The 14,637-nt window shown below is 41.9% G+C and overlaps 1 protein-coding gene across 2 annotated transcripts in view; it reads left to right on the top strand.

The window, feature by feature from the left end:
- The window catches only part of AMMECR1 (AMMECR nuclear protein 1), a 97,236-nt gene that overhangs the window by 16,340 nt on the left and 66,259 nt on the right, over positions 1 to 14,637 (top strand). The window contains exon 2 of one of the 2 annotated variants that reach the window (XM_058032748.1): positions 8,502 to 9,027. In XM_058032748.1, coding sequence (XP_057888731.1) covers positions 8,502 to 9,027 — 526 coding nt within the window. Of the gene's footprint in view, positions 1 to 8,501; positions 9,028 to 14,637 lie in introns of those variants that run through there. The other variant, XM_058032749.1, reaches the window with a different exon arrangement.

The raw sequence follows: 14,637 nt of genomic DNA, 5'->3' as shown, positions 1-14,637 counted from the left end.
ATTCTAATTCACTATTAGTTAGTGGACTCATAAAATAAAATGTTATCCATTTTTTACTTTGAGCATGTAATGCTTGGTAATTGTTCATCAAAGGGCAAATGTAATATTTTCCTTTGATAACTTTCATTCTGATTTAACTAGAAAGAGAACTAGTTTTAGAGTAAGGGTACCTCTAGAAAGAGAAGTAGATTTGATAAGCTGTGAGCCTTCCATTTAAAATGCAATGAATGAGATTATCATAAGCTGGTATTTTAAAAAGCAGATGTATTATACCATAAGTGTACATGTCTGAACTACATGGATTTAGCATAACAAGACAAGCCATACCCAACATATATTGTTTAATGATAGTTCACTGAAAGACATATTTCAGTATTCCACAGCAGTTTTCAGGCAGCTGTTCTATTGCAATAGAAAATTTACAGGTGAGAGACTTACAGGTCATGGCAGAATCTGAATGTGATGACACTGGACAGCTGGACTTTGATCTGTGAAAACAACCACAAAGTAAGCAATAGAAAAACAGAGAATTCAAATTCTTATGTGATTTTTTTAAGAGTTAAACACATAGGATTTTTTATTAAATTATTTTCGAATTTCTTCTATATCCCTAATCTAAATGGAGCATTAGTTGGAAAGACCTACCCCATGTACAGATAGCCCTGAAATATTTCAGTGCCTTAGATCTGACATGCTGCACTAGTATTCTCAACAACTGTGTCACAGGGATACTTCCAATCTTGAAATGCTCTTCAGAAATGCTAATCAAAACAAATTAATTATTATTGAGATGCAGTTTCAAGGGAGATGGTAATAAACCCAGAATCTCATTTATAATTGGAGCCTGTAGATCAAAAAACTTATACATTTACTTGAAAATACACAATGAGAGATGTTCTTTTTTTTTCACTTTAAGTAACAAGGATATGTTTTTTGGTATTAGGAATGGAAATAATAGTTTCCTCAAATCATATGTATGGTATTTAAATCAAAATATGTTATTATTGTGCAATCTCTGGCAGTCAGTAGATTATTAGAATATTAACTATGAAGAAACCACTGAGAAAAACAAACATGCAAATCAAAGCTCAGACACAAGTCTTGATTATCACAGATATTTCTAGATGTTGAAAACTGTAACTTCACCTTTTATAATATTTAGCAGGAAACATAATAAGCAACAATGCTTCCTGAATTCTATGACTTCCTTCATAGTTTAAGAAATAGTATTTATATTAATTTTCTAAAATACGTTTTACTTCATTTAAATAATGATCATGTTAATAAAGAAAAGGTCTACTTCTACTTGCTGTAATGGCAGACTGAGTTATATGGATAATGTGAAAAAGGAATATCAGAATTAGTGAATGAAAGGAAAAGTACACAAGAGAGGTAAGACTTTTGAAGCTTGCATGTTTACCAGCTGCTTTTTACTCAAAATTAATGCAATGTGTTTATTTTATACATTAAACAACTATGACAGAAATTATCACCACCAGCAGGCAGCTTGAAGGCCCTTCCCTAGAGTGAGAATACAAATGTGGGAGATAAGAAAAATGGGAAGACATAAAGTTTAGTGGGGATAGCTATTGATCTAGAAAAATATCACTTTCCTTGAAAACAGAGGCTAGCTCAGGTGACCTAGAAACTGAGAAATCATTCATCAATTTACAAGGGGACCTACCAGTTTAAAAGGCCTGGGTTTGAACTCACCATTCTGTAACAGTGAAATTCTATTTACCTCGCTGGAGTAATTTGATTTATACATGTCTGAAAGGAAAACTGACTATTGTAACAGAAAGAAATGAGAAAATGTATTGGAGAACAAGAATTCTACAGAAAGAAAGCAATAAAACTAATGAAAATGTAGCTATGAATAAGTCAGGCACTGAATTCCACCAGTTCCAACAGATCCAATTTTATTCAGAAACTTGCAGAAGTTGGGGTTCAGGACTGTTAGTCCCCTCCATAAAGATACAAGAGTTAGGATTTGGTGCTCATGAGTTGTTTGGCTTTTCCTACCCACTTGAAAGAAAAGAAGAATTTGCAGGGCTGAATAAGTGAAAGCAGATAGGGGTGAGGGTGAGCCTCAGCCACACTGGTGGTGCCAGTGAGGAAAGGAACAACTGCAATGACAAGGGCTTTTCCAGAGCCCTGCTGGCTTTTTGCCACAGAGGGTAACAGCTGCTCTTAAATAACACTCCATTTACAGCAAGTCTCTTTTAAGACAATATATTCAGTGGTTTTAGCAGTTCATAGTGCTGAAGGACCAGCACCTTTATGGCAAAACACCGGCATTTGTCAGTTTTTACTTTGCACAGAAAAAGAGAGAAGTGCAACAAAGTGACATAAGTGGTGATTTTATCAAACCAGTCACAGAAAGGAGGATCAACATAACATTCAGGGTGACATGTACTGATCAGAACTTGAAGATATAAGGGTAAGTAATTTAGGCATTGAGTATAAAAAAGGCTGATATTCTAGGGAGAAAGGAAAAAAATACAGTTGATAAATAGTAATGTATTACAATAACAAAGATGGAAAAATACTTCAGTGCCCTGCTTGCATATTTTTAGAAGCTGCAATAGTCTGCTAATGAACACACTTTCAAAACAACAGCTAAAATATTATACTAGGAGAAACTAAACCCATCCAATATCAAATGACTGGATGTTTCCACCTGGAACAGTGGAAGTAGTCCTTGACCATCTTAAGATTCAGAGATTCTTTTATAGAACTGAGAATGATAAAGGGCAGCAGAAGGATTTGCTGAGTTTTCACTGCTCACAAAGATTAAAGAAAAAAGTTCTTCAGTCTCTGGAGAAAAGAACAGTATATGTCATTTCTTTGAAAGGAACAGAGAGATGACAGCTTCAATGCTATCTGAACTGTGTAAAATACCAGAGCAAGGGAGCATGAACCTGAGCTAAGAATGGACATTAGAGGAATGGAGGTGGAATTCCTTAACACCAAAAGCTAGATAACATGTGCAAAAAGATAACAAAAGCAGCAGCCAGAAGAAATCAAATCATTTCATGAGAAAATTAAATAGCACTTGAAAAAGGAAGTTCAACATAGTCTCATATCAAAAGGAAGATCCGAATTTATGCCTGTTGGCTTCCTCACACTGGAGCATTTCTGTCATCCTCATCAATTAACATCATTAATAATAAATTGGTACTGTTAACATTCATCTCTTTTCTGAAATTGCTGCTCCTTGCATTAACTAAATTTATATGAAAGTTTCAAATTGGTATTTTTACATGAGATACAAAATCAAGTGCTGGCCCCTTGGGATGGCTAAAGAAATAAGCAGGCTTGTAATTGTGGAATTCTGATCAGATTTTAATTCTTAGCATACCATCACCATGCATTTTATCTTCCTAATCCACTCATACACTTGGAAATGAATTATTATATTTTTTCCTAATACATCTCAATTGTTGTGCCCTAGTTGACTGCTGCTGAGGTTCATTGGTGGTGTCTGTATAACTGCACTGGATAAACAGACACTGATATTGTTCTAATTAACTTACAACTCTTAAAGCTCTCACTCTTCAGAACTGAGAAATGCTATTAATACAAAAGGTTCTCCACAGCAGTGGCAAACATTTTGTGAAGGAGACTAACTACAAACAGCCATGTCAAAAAATATATCCTAAGGCTTATTATTAATGTATCAGCTAGCATAAATCACTGTAGCTTCACTGACCTCAATGCAGCCATGGTGAATTCATATTGAGAATACAGCTACATAAGCTACATCTCCTTTTATCACTGTACAATGGAAAAATACATTGAGAAGGATAGGATATGGTATTAACATAATATTTGAGGAACATTGTAGCTCATAGAATTAGTTGAAAAGAATTCCATTAAAAAGCTTCTACTAGTCTCACCTTCCATTTATTACAAGTGCTTTGAACTTTAGGTTTTTAATTAAATAATTTTTCTATCTCCATTGACACACTTAATGCTTTTATCTCTAGTTCAGAAACTGTTCAGTCCTAGATAATTTACTTTGACAAATAACAGTTTAGAATGCATGGTTATTGTTTGCTTTACTTGTTTGCTTTGGAGGGTTTATTTGGTGGGGTGTTTGTTTGTTTGTTTTGTTGTGGGGTTTTTTAATGCCCAAACTAATGCCCAGTTTCACAGTGCAAGCTCAGATGGTTTTAACAGGACCAAACTCTAAATTCACATTGGAGTGAAAAATGCCTGTAAAACAATGTGAATTTTAAAATAACACAGATTGGATTCACAGTACAGTAAAATTATAACATAGTCCAAAATATGACACAGGACCAGAATTCCAGTAAAAAAACATGTGAGGACCTTTTGTCTGCTGGCTGTTATCACATCCGGAGATGATTTTTTGTACAAGATTTTTTAGAATAAACTTCAATAGGGGTTTGATATATGGAACAATAGCAGGATATGGCCTCTAAATGGTAGGAACAATTGCTGTTCTCAGACATGTGCAAGTTAACTTTCATTAGCTTTGTTAGATTTTGTGCACACTTTCTGGCCTAGATTCAGGGCTGCATCTAATTTCTCCTGGGGACAGCTGAGGCACTGAGTGTAAGTGAAGAACAGAAATTATTCTATTCTGTCTAAGCAGAATATACTGAGGAAAACTCACATGAGCCTCAAGAGTGTGATAGACCAGTTTGGGAATAATGTGAGAACGTAATACAAGCAAACCCACTTTCTTTCTAGCTACACCCTTGATGCCTTGTAGGCTGCAGAGCAAGGGAAGAGTTGCCTAGACTGGCTCTCCAATGGGTGGAAACTCTTCAGACCAAAGGAATTTTTAGCATGTAAATCTTCCAGTTTTATGGCAGGCCCACCAAAAAAAAAGCTCATTAGGATGGGAAGATAGATAAGATTTAATTTTGGAAGATGTATGTACAGCCTTTTCTCTAGAATAGTAATTAACAACTCCATAGACATGCTAGCTGTTTATATAGTTCAATTTTCGAAGGGATTTTTTTTTACAGAATTATTTGTAGTATAATATTTCCTTCAGTTCTCAGAAAGTTGAATATTCTATATTTTGAAAAGAGGACTTTCTATTTCCCTTTCCTTCATTGTTTAGCTCTGACTTTTCTACAGTCCCAAGCATAAATGAATTTCCTTCCCATTCAAGGGCCTTTATCTTTCCTCAACTGGTTTTCTTTACCTATTATTTAAAATTCAAGTATTTCTGTGATTTCTGACAGTTTCCCCATAAATATGTGAAATGCTGCTTTAGGCTGCATCTTCTAATTTTTCACCAGCACTGCTTCAGCTGCCCAAAGCCATTAATTCTCAATTTTGTGTAGCCACTCCAAGAGATCAACACAGATTTTTGTGCAGCCCTCTGATAAACCAGACTGGAGAATTGATTTGGCTGAAAAATAATTGATGGAAAAGAGTGTTTTTATACTTGATCTTCTGCCTCACATCTGCACAAACAGCTGCATGAACACATCAGAATGGGTGGGGCAGGAAAGAGAACAATTAGCTGAGGTAGAACTACTTAAACCAACAATTACTACTCCTGCAGAAGTGCACATGGAGCCAAACAGCCTAAATGTGCTATTTTAAGTACCCTTTAAAATCCCTCACCTGTTCCAGAGCCTATTAAAAGAATTGATACTAATAAGGCAAGGATTATATCACTCCTGCTTACTGATGGAGCCAAATTTTGGCTCATTGTTTCCTTGTTCTGGTTGAATTGTCTTCTAATTAGATTGTAGGAAACATAATGGGGAAACATAGATGATCTTTTGGCCCACTTAACAACAATCTGACTTCTACTACAGTCGGTGCAAATTTTACCTCGGATTCAAAAGCAATTACATTGTGTCTGTCAGGATATCATTTCCCCCAGATACTTATAATTCTGATTATTTTGTTTAAGAAGGGCAATCCTTCAGAGCAGCATCAGATCACTGAGAAACATATTTCTGCAAATAATTCTGTGTTTACTATAATAACTTACAGCCTTACAGCTATTTTCAAGAATAATAAGCTGTGCTTTTAAATTAAAACATTAATTTTAATCTGCTACTTGTAACAAGTGACTTTTCTGAAATCACTGCAGCTTTAGAACGAGGTGAGCAATAGCGCTAAACAGCTGCAGTCATAAAGGAGAGCTACATCACTCCTAAATTGCATTGACCTAATTGCACAACCATTCTGATTCTGTTGGTACTGCTAAAGAGTTTGTTTTTCATCCAGAGTTCACTTGGGACACTTGACTCCATGAGGCACAGCACTGTCATCAACCAACAGGAATGAATCTGCTAAAGTTAGCAGAGCATAGAAGCACATTCAGGGTTTCTTGTAGTAAGAAATGTTAAAGTCTGATAATTTACTGAAGCAAAGGACCAATGAAACATGCTGCTATTAACCAAAGCCATATTATCCAAAGAATAAATGCTCCTTCAAATAGAAATGGAAAATTTCCATTGAGCTATGAAGAACATTTTGTGAGGCTGCAGTTCTCTCTACTTCAAGATATCTGATAACAGAATTCTGTCTTCCTGATTCCACTAGTTTCCACAGCTGTGTTTGGATATTTGTTGTTGTCTTTACCTAGACAGTTGGTATGCATTACATGCACTGAGGTAAAATAAGAGCACAACTATAGGCAAGTACAGCAGAGAACATCAGCAGAAGTGGAAAAAGGAAGGTTTTTCTAATGATTAAGTAATATACTTAGTTTACCCTTTCATTCAGGGACCATTTGCAATATAATATGTTATCAAAAAGTTATCACTATTTATTATCAGCCGTCTTGATATTGCATAAGGATATCAGTCCTAGCTCTGAGCCTTACAATGAATCTTCCAAATATCTGTTCCAGAGGAGTGAACAATTAATCTGTCTGAATTGTAAGCTTTTGCAATTACTGAATATTTTTATAAATATTGGTGTTAAATAATATAGGATGTTAAAAAAAAGAGAAAAAGACAGAATTCAATACCTGGAGAAACTATTTTCCCAAAAGCAACAGAAGGTGTCACTGCTAACTGATTTTAAACAAATGAATCCCTCAGTAGAAAACACTGTCTTTGTTTTGAAAGAAACTTCAACATTGTTTGGGAAGGTAATTGGGTTCCCTTCTCAAGTATTTGCCAGCTCCAAACATAAACATTACATTTAAAAATGGAAAAGACTGCTTCACACCATCTAATTCTCCTTTCTGTTTGCTATTATTCCCTGCAGCTGTTTTACTTCAGGCTATGAATCACAGTCAAAGCAAGAGGAGTTTACCCAGTATTTGGACAGAAACCTCCAAAGGGCCTTTTAACCCATTAGTATAGGAGATCTAGTGATTTCAGAAACATAATTTAAGATGCTGTGAAAATTAATATGAGGATGCTGGAGAAACCATTTCCATCAAGAAATGTAAAACTGAGTCTCCAAGTAGTTTGAAACTGAAATCTTTCTGTATATTTCATTTCAGCTTCTGTAACAGCTGTCTCTGTAAACTTGTGATATTATTTTAACTCTGTGCGGCAGTCCTCACCCCCTTGTCTTCCTTGATACTGTAGTGTTGCTAGTCTATGTTAAACAGCTGTTACATCCCATGCCAGAGATGGCTGCATAACACCGACGGGTGAGGTGTTATTTTCTAAATATACTTAGAGATTTTGAAGTACTTTGTGGCTGCTTGCAAGTCTCTCCATTCAGAGATATCTACATGTGAGGCTAATGTAAAGCAGTAATATAAAACACATTTCCTCTCCTTAATAAGCTTAATTTTTGGTTTCTGGAGAACAGCAGAACTCACATCCTTTTTCCTCTGGACTTCCCTTCCCTAGAGGTCCCTGCCGGGCTGCCCGCACCCAGCGCCGTGGTCTCACCGGGTCATGGCTGCTGGCTCTGCAGCTGCGGGCCTATGCTCCGAGCTGCTATTTACTGGTTGGAAATTGCCAAAGCTGTAATTAAAAAAAGATATATTTTATATATATATACATATAAAGCTCCTGGCTTTTAGCCATCACGATTACATGCTTAATAGCGGCATCCAAGCACTCTCTCCAGGCTCCCAGCCTGTCGGCTCCAACACAGCCCTCCCCTTCTCTTCCCCAGAGAAAGGCATTTCAGGTCACTTGAATTATTTAGCGGGGTGTTTTTAACCATCTCAAGGGCTTTGCTCCTGCCGTGCGGCGCCTGCAGAGCTCGGGTTTGTGGGTTTATTTTATTTTTTTATTTCTTTTTTTTTTTAGCACGCGAGGTGGAGTTGCTCCACTTCCCTGGCAGAAGGAGGAGATAAAGCGCGGGGGGAAGGCGAGAGGGGCGGCTTGGCGTGTGGAGGGGAGGGGAAAGGCCGCCACACCTGCGGGCCGCGCTGCCCCCTCAGGCCCGGCCCTGGCCGCCGGGGCCGCTCACCGGGTCGCTCTAACGCAGCTCTCTCTGTCTCTTCTTCCTCCCCCCCTCCCCCGCCGATCCTCCACTCCCTCCCGCTCCTCATTCATCCTCCCCTCTCCCGCCCCCTCCCCGTGCAGGCGAAGCGGGCGCGGCAGGAGGCGGAGCGGGCCGCCGCACGTCCCCCGGCCGGCCGGCCGGCCCCCCCGCCATGGGTCGGAAGCGCTGCGTGGGGGGAGACGGCTCCAAGATGGCGGCGGGTTGCTGCGGGGTGAAGAAGCAGAAACTCTCCAGCTCCCCTCCCTCGGGCTCGGGCGGCCCGGGTGGCGGCGGCGGCGGCTCCCACTGCGGCGGGGCGGCGGCGGCGGGGGGCGAGCCGGGGGCGCTGCCCCCGCCGGGGGGCCCCCGCCTGAACGGCATCGGGGGGCTAGCGGGGGGCGCCGCCGGCTGCGCCCTGTCCCCGCCGCTGCCGCCCAGCTGCGGCGGGGGCCCCGCCGGCCTCTCCCCGCCGGCCTCCTCGCTGCTCGCCTCCCCCGGCTCCGGCGGGCCCGTCTGCAGGAAGATGGTGGTGTCGGCCGAGATGTGCTGCTTCTGCTTCGATGTGCTTTACTGTCACCTGTACGGATACCAGCCCCCGCGGAGCCCCCGCTTCACCAACGACCCATAGTGAGTATCGGCGCGACCGCCCGCGTGGGCGCCTCGTGCGCGCCCGTCCCGCCCGGCTCCCCCCCGGCCGGGCGCCCTCCCTCACTCCCTCCCCGCCGGCTCCCGCCTCCCGCCCGGCACCTTCCCCGCTGCCGCCGCCCGGCCGCTGTCCTCGCCTGGCCCCACGCCTGTCCCCGGGCCCGGCCCGCGGGCGCCCCCGCTCCCCGGGAGCCGCGCTGCCCTCCCGCGCCGGGCTCGCCCCGGGGAGCGCCGCGCTGCCCGCCAGCTCCGTGACTCCTCCCCGGCCCCTCTCGGCCCGTCGCTCCCGGGGCCCGCTGGTGACATCTCCCCCGTGATCCCTCACACCTCTAGCAGCGCCCTGCTCCGAGCGGCCGCCTTTGTGGCAGGCTCCGTGGGCAGTGCCCTCTCCCCGCTCGTGGGCTGTGTTCAGCAGCCCCCGAGTAGCTCCCTCCTCGCTCAGTTTCACCAGTTGTCCTTACTGGGACCCCTCCACTAGGCAGCCTCTCGCTGTCCGTGTGTTCGGCATGAGGGCGGGCCTCTCCTTCACCAGTGCTGGATGGTGAGTACCCAGTGTAAGAGCCCTGTGTGCGAGTCCTGGATTTGTGAACACTGGTGTACCTGTACATTCCCCGTGCCAGGCACTTGTAACGCTACTTTGGTCTCATACCGTTCAGAGTCCTTGCTTTGTAATGACTCGTGAAGATCACCCAGTGTTAGACATCCCGAGTCCCTGAGTAATCCACCACATCAAATTCCCAGAGTTTTGAACAGATCACATAAACACCTGTTACTCCCATCCTCCCTCTGCCTCCCAAGCTTCCTTGCAAGAGTGTCCAACAAGGGCCTGTTTTATTCCCATCCCTGGCCACTCTTGTTCAGTGTTTGTCTTGAACCCTGTGCCACACTGCCTTCAGAAGTGACCTGCCAGGACCGTCTTGCCCAGCATGTCAGCACCTGCAGCCTGCCTGTGCTGGGGAGCCGGGCATGCTGCTGCAGATAAGCTCAGACACTTCAGGGAGTAACTTCTCTCTGACAGGAAGTTCCTTCCTCTCAGCCGGGATGAGTTACCGAGTTGCTGCATGATCCAAATCCGTTTGATTGCAGAGTTAACGTAAGGGGTTGTTGAAATTGAGTTTCCGCTGTTTTACTTTGCTTTTAAATGGAACGGAGCTCATGTGGTGAATTTCCAAGCTCCAGCTGAGACTCGACTGTGTTGGTCCACCAGAGTGCATGTCACTTTTTTCCTATTATGTATAGCATGACAAGTTTGTGAGAACCTGTGCTTTCTCAGTCTTTAATGAGTACAGATTTTCTGTGTATGTCCTGGACCCTCGTGCACCTTCACCAGTGCAAACAGTTATTGTGCAATCTGTGTTTCATTAATGAGATGTAGTGTATGCTTCTTGGTGTTTAAAAATGTATTGATAATCTTATTTGTAGTCCTTGCTGTTCTAACACCCAGGATCTATACATCTCTTGCATACTTTCAGCTGCTGTCATGACAACCCAGCTCTGTGGATTCCTACTTAACCTGCCACCCCAGCAAGTCTTCCCTATATGCTCTTCATAACTCCTATGTGATTTCATCAGAGTACCAATAATGAAAGGAGGGCAGGGAGACTCCACTGTGAGTTTCTTTACCCAGGTCTTTTGCAAATCCATGTCTGTCCTTTTGTAGATACCAACTGTTCAGCATCTGCTGCTCTCAGTAGCCATTTTGCTGTGCATTGTCCTGTGTCTGTTCTCCATCCCAGACCACTATAGGTTGCAACATCAGCTTTGTGCTGTTTCACTTTTTCATTGCTGTAAGAGAGTTGAATTTTGTCTGTCTCTGTAACAATATTACATTGGTGTTATGGTTTTTTATGTGTTGTAGAATGATTTCTTGAACAGATTAGTTCTGTCTGTTTTATTACTGGAGGAAACTGAGGCAGGCGTGAAGATTTCAGCACTAAAATGTTTTCTAGTAAGCACTTTGATTCCTCTTAGTAAGCAGTAAATCAATTTAATTTTTTCCCCCTGCTTCTTACTTTAACAACAACACAATTGCAAACTAAGTAGAATTATTTGAATTTTTCTGAAATTCATGTGTTCTTCAGATTTAGTTGCTAGACCTGGTGAAAAGTTGTTGCATCAACTTCTGAAATTTTTGACTTCAGAAAGTGGCACTATCATTAAAATTAGTACTGTAATTTCTGATTATTCCCATGCTTGTGCCAGCATGCATGGTTGTATAGATCAGGAAATGATCTAACAATAATTTTATATTTTTCCCCAGTTGGTTACAGAGTTTGGTTCTCTCTGGATCATTGCATGGCTTCACAAACATTTGTGCCTGCACAATTGTGAGGTGGGAATAAGCAGACAGATGGCAGAACTGCTGCTTTCAGCAGCCTTGTGAGCTGATTATGTTTGTGCAGTTGGGGATGCAAGTTTGAAAAAGTTGTTCGGTATTACACGTGAAATTATAGGTCGGTGAATAAATTGCTCTTGCTAAGTGTTCAGAGGCAGCATGATTTCTAGCATTCACAAGATTTGCAGGCAGTCTTAGTGATAACTGGGTAACTCACAAAGATTAGATGTTGGCTTGGAAGCTGGGCTCCATCCTGCACAGCAAGAAAATCCTGAATGAGAGCTGGTGTTTTTCAGTGAATGGGTATTGCAGCTTTCTGCCTCAAGTTCATTTGGAGGTTTTGTCTATGGACTGAAATATGTGGTCAAAGAGCAGTGGCCTAAAATAAGGATTTGTATGTAAATGATAGAGTTATTTTTTAAAGTGATGTTAATTACAGGGAGGATGAAAGACCTGTGAACAGGTATCCTCACACAAACATGACTCATGTTCCTTGCAGGTCTTTGAACAATGAAACTGGGCATGATCAAAGAAAAGCAGGTGGCTGAATCACTTGGGCAAGGGGTTCTGGCATGTTGTCTTTAGAACAAAACCTGCTTGTGACACCTCTGGATTTTTTCTGATGCCAAGATGAGGACAGCATCAGGGCAGCAAATTCAAGGCAGTAGGAATGAGTTGAAAAGCTTGTTTTGAAAGGGTGTGGGTTTTGAACTCCAGGGCAGCCCATACATGGATGAAACAGTTGGCATTTTCCTATCTCTGGAGTTCCTAAAGCACAGAGAATAGGGTGTGGAGGGTATTGCTGGGGAGGTGTTGGGTTGGAGGGGGTGGTGACTCATGGAGTTAAAAGAAGATAGCTGGAAGACATTGAATATCTCCAGCAGTGTTTTGTTGAGAATAGGCTGAGCAAGTTCTTTCAGCCATTACTTCCTCTCCTCTTGTAGCCTCCATGGATCTGTTAACATTTTATTCTGTCTCTCTTAATTGAAGAACTTTCTCATACCTTTATTTTCACTTCACTTTTGGTTGCACTCTAAGCCACCCTTGCCCTTCTTCACAAGATGTGTCCTGCAGGGCCTGTGCCTTGCTTCCACCAATGTGATGGCTCTCACACTACAGGTTCAGAAGGCATGTAGAAATTACCCTGGCAGTGTCAACACTGATACAAAATTTGAAAATTGCTGACCCAGACAAAATTGTCTCTAGGACAAAATGTTGTTTAGATGCTGATTTTGAGACTCAGTTTCATGAGTAAAACTACAGAACACCGAACTTGTCCATAGAAATGAATTCTAAGGGAATGCAGGAAGAATTGTAAAAGCATTTTAACCCACTCATTTATGGAGAATGAAAACTGAGTAGCCTTTTTTACCTTTCTGACAAGTAACTTCTATCCCTTTTGCTTTTCTGGTTTGATCTTGTGCAATACACAAGATGGGCCATTATGATTAGTGGAAACAATACCATGTCCTGCCTTCTGTTGGGAAAGTGGAAAGGAAGTGTCTACCAGTGTGAAGGGGCTCAAGGTTTACACTACTGCTCACTGCTGTTTTCCTTCTAGTAGGAAAATGTTCGAGTGGAAGTGCAAGAAGGTTGTGACAAGAGAGGGAGGGTAAGTGTGTGAAGAGGAGTTCAGTTGAATCTGTGCTGTGGGGAGTGAGGAGGACTTTTTTCTTAGAATCTCACATCTCTGATGCCTGTAATGATTTCCCTTGGCACACAGAAATAATCTTTCTGAGTTTTTGTCCTGCACAGTGTCTCCTTCAAGCTCTTCATCTTGCCTACTTAATTTTAATATCAGCATCTTTGTGGAGAAGACATTGTCTGGCAGTCCATCAGGTTAACTTTTTTGTCAGTTGTTTGCTTTTTGTAGTCTCTTCTTGAAGGTTTTGGCTAGTGAGCAGGATTATTTTAGTGGTGCCCACCTGTACTTGACACAATATGTAAGGGGAGTCATTTGTTCTGCCCCTGACATCTGGTACTTGGTAACCAAGAACACAAGTTTGCACCTGGAATGAGAGTTGGGGCCTGTGCCCTGCTTCCCACCTGTCTGGAGAGCTCTTTGGAAATTGTATTCAAATGCCCAATGTAGATGGCTCACATCTTCCTCATCTCTCAGAGGTCTGTGCTGGAGGCAGTGGGTGGTTCCTGCAGCTGAGCTCTGTACCTGTGGTGCTTCTGAGGCTTTGGGGAAGCTGACAGCCCTGTGTGCATGAGGAGGTGTTGCTGGCTACCACACTCTTTGCTAGGAATAATCTCAATGGTTTGACCATCTTCTGTGATTGATGACCTCTGGATTAAAATATTGTCCAGGTGATAGCCAATTTTGAGCTGAAGACTTAGCTCAGAAATTTATCTGTTCCTTTCTTCATTGATGTCTTGTGGTATTTTGCAGCAGCTGTCTGGCTACAGGACAGAGGTGCAGCCATGTTGATGTGCCTGATTTTAGTATTTCATTGTGTTTTCAAGTCTTAAGATTTGTTGAATTACATAATCTGAGAGGGTATGGGGTAGCACTATTACACTGCCTTAATATTTTGTTACTGAAGTTTGGAAACATTTCAATTCAATACAGTTTAGAAATACAGAGTTAGCTAGTCTTGTGCCCATTAGTTTCCTCACTCAAAGACTTTAAGTTGTGATTCTACTCAAAATGAGTACAACTTAACCTTGTGGTAAAGAGACAGTTCCAGGGTTACTGGAATTCAGGACTTCTCCTTAGTTGCTGTGTCTTGGTAAAGTGTTGGTAATGGTGGGGAATGGCTGGTAATTTAGATTGAAATAGCTCAACGTCTTCAAGTACAGCCCCAAAGCTGATTTTCTTGCAGTATTTGCTGTCCAGTGCTTTCTAGTAAGGCATTGAAGAGAGATGGGACTTGTCTGTAGGTGTGTACATATGCACACATAGGTGTGAATAAAAATGTTACGGCTTGCAGTTGATAGGATTTCATGCTTTTCTCAATTTCTTGTTTCTTGGCTGTAGCCTGACCTCCAGCTTTAGTCTCTACAACTTACTGTAATGTTGGAACCTTGCACTTAACTCCTTGCTTGCTTTGGTATATGCTTCTTTACAAGCTTTTTTGTGAAACTTTATTTGGAAACTTAGAATTTCATGTTGTCTTAAAAAACCCAGCAGTGTTCTTTCTCTGTAATCCCTACACAGAGCTGATCTCTACCTATTGTCATTACTGCTCTTGATGCCAGGAATATGAAATTTTGTTGTTTCTCTGCAGGACTTGGTTGTATGGCAGTGGAGA

Source organism: Melospiza georgiana, chromosome 12, assembly GCF_028018845.1.
Source record: "Melospiza georgiana isolate bMelGeo1 chromosome 12, bMelGeo1.pri, whole genome shotgun sequence".
NCBI lineage: Eukaryota > Metazoa > Chordata > Aves > Passeriformes > Passerellidae > Melospiza > Melospiza georgiana.
Note: the sequence above shows the minus strand (reverse complement) of the source record. Positions and strands in the feature narration are given on the sequence as shown.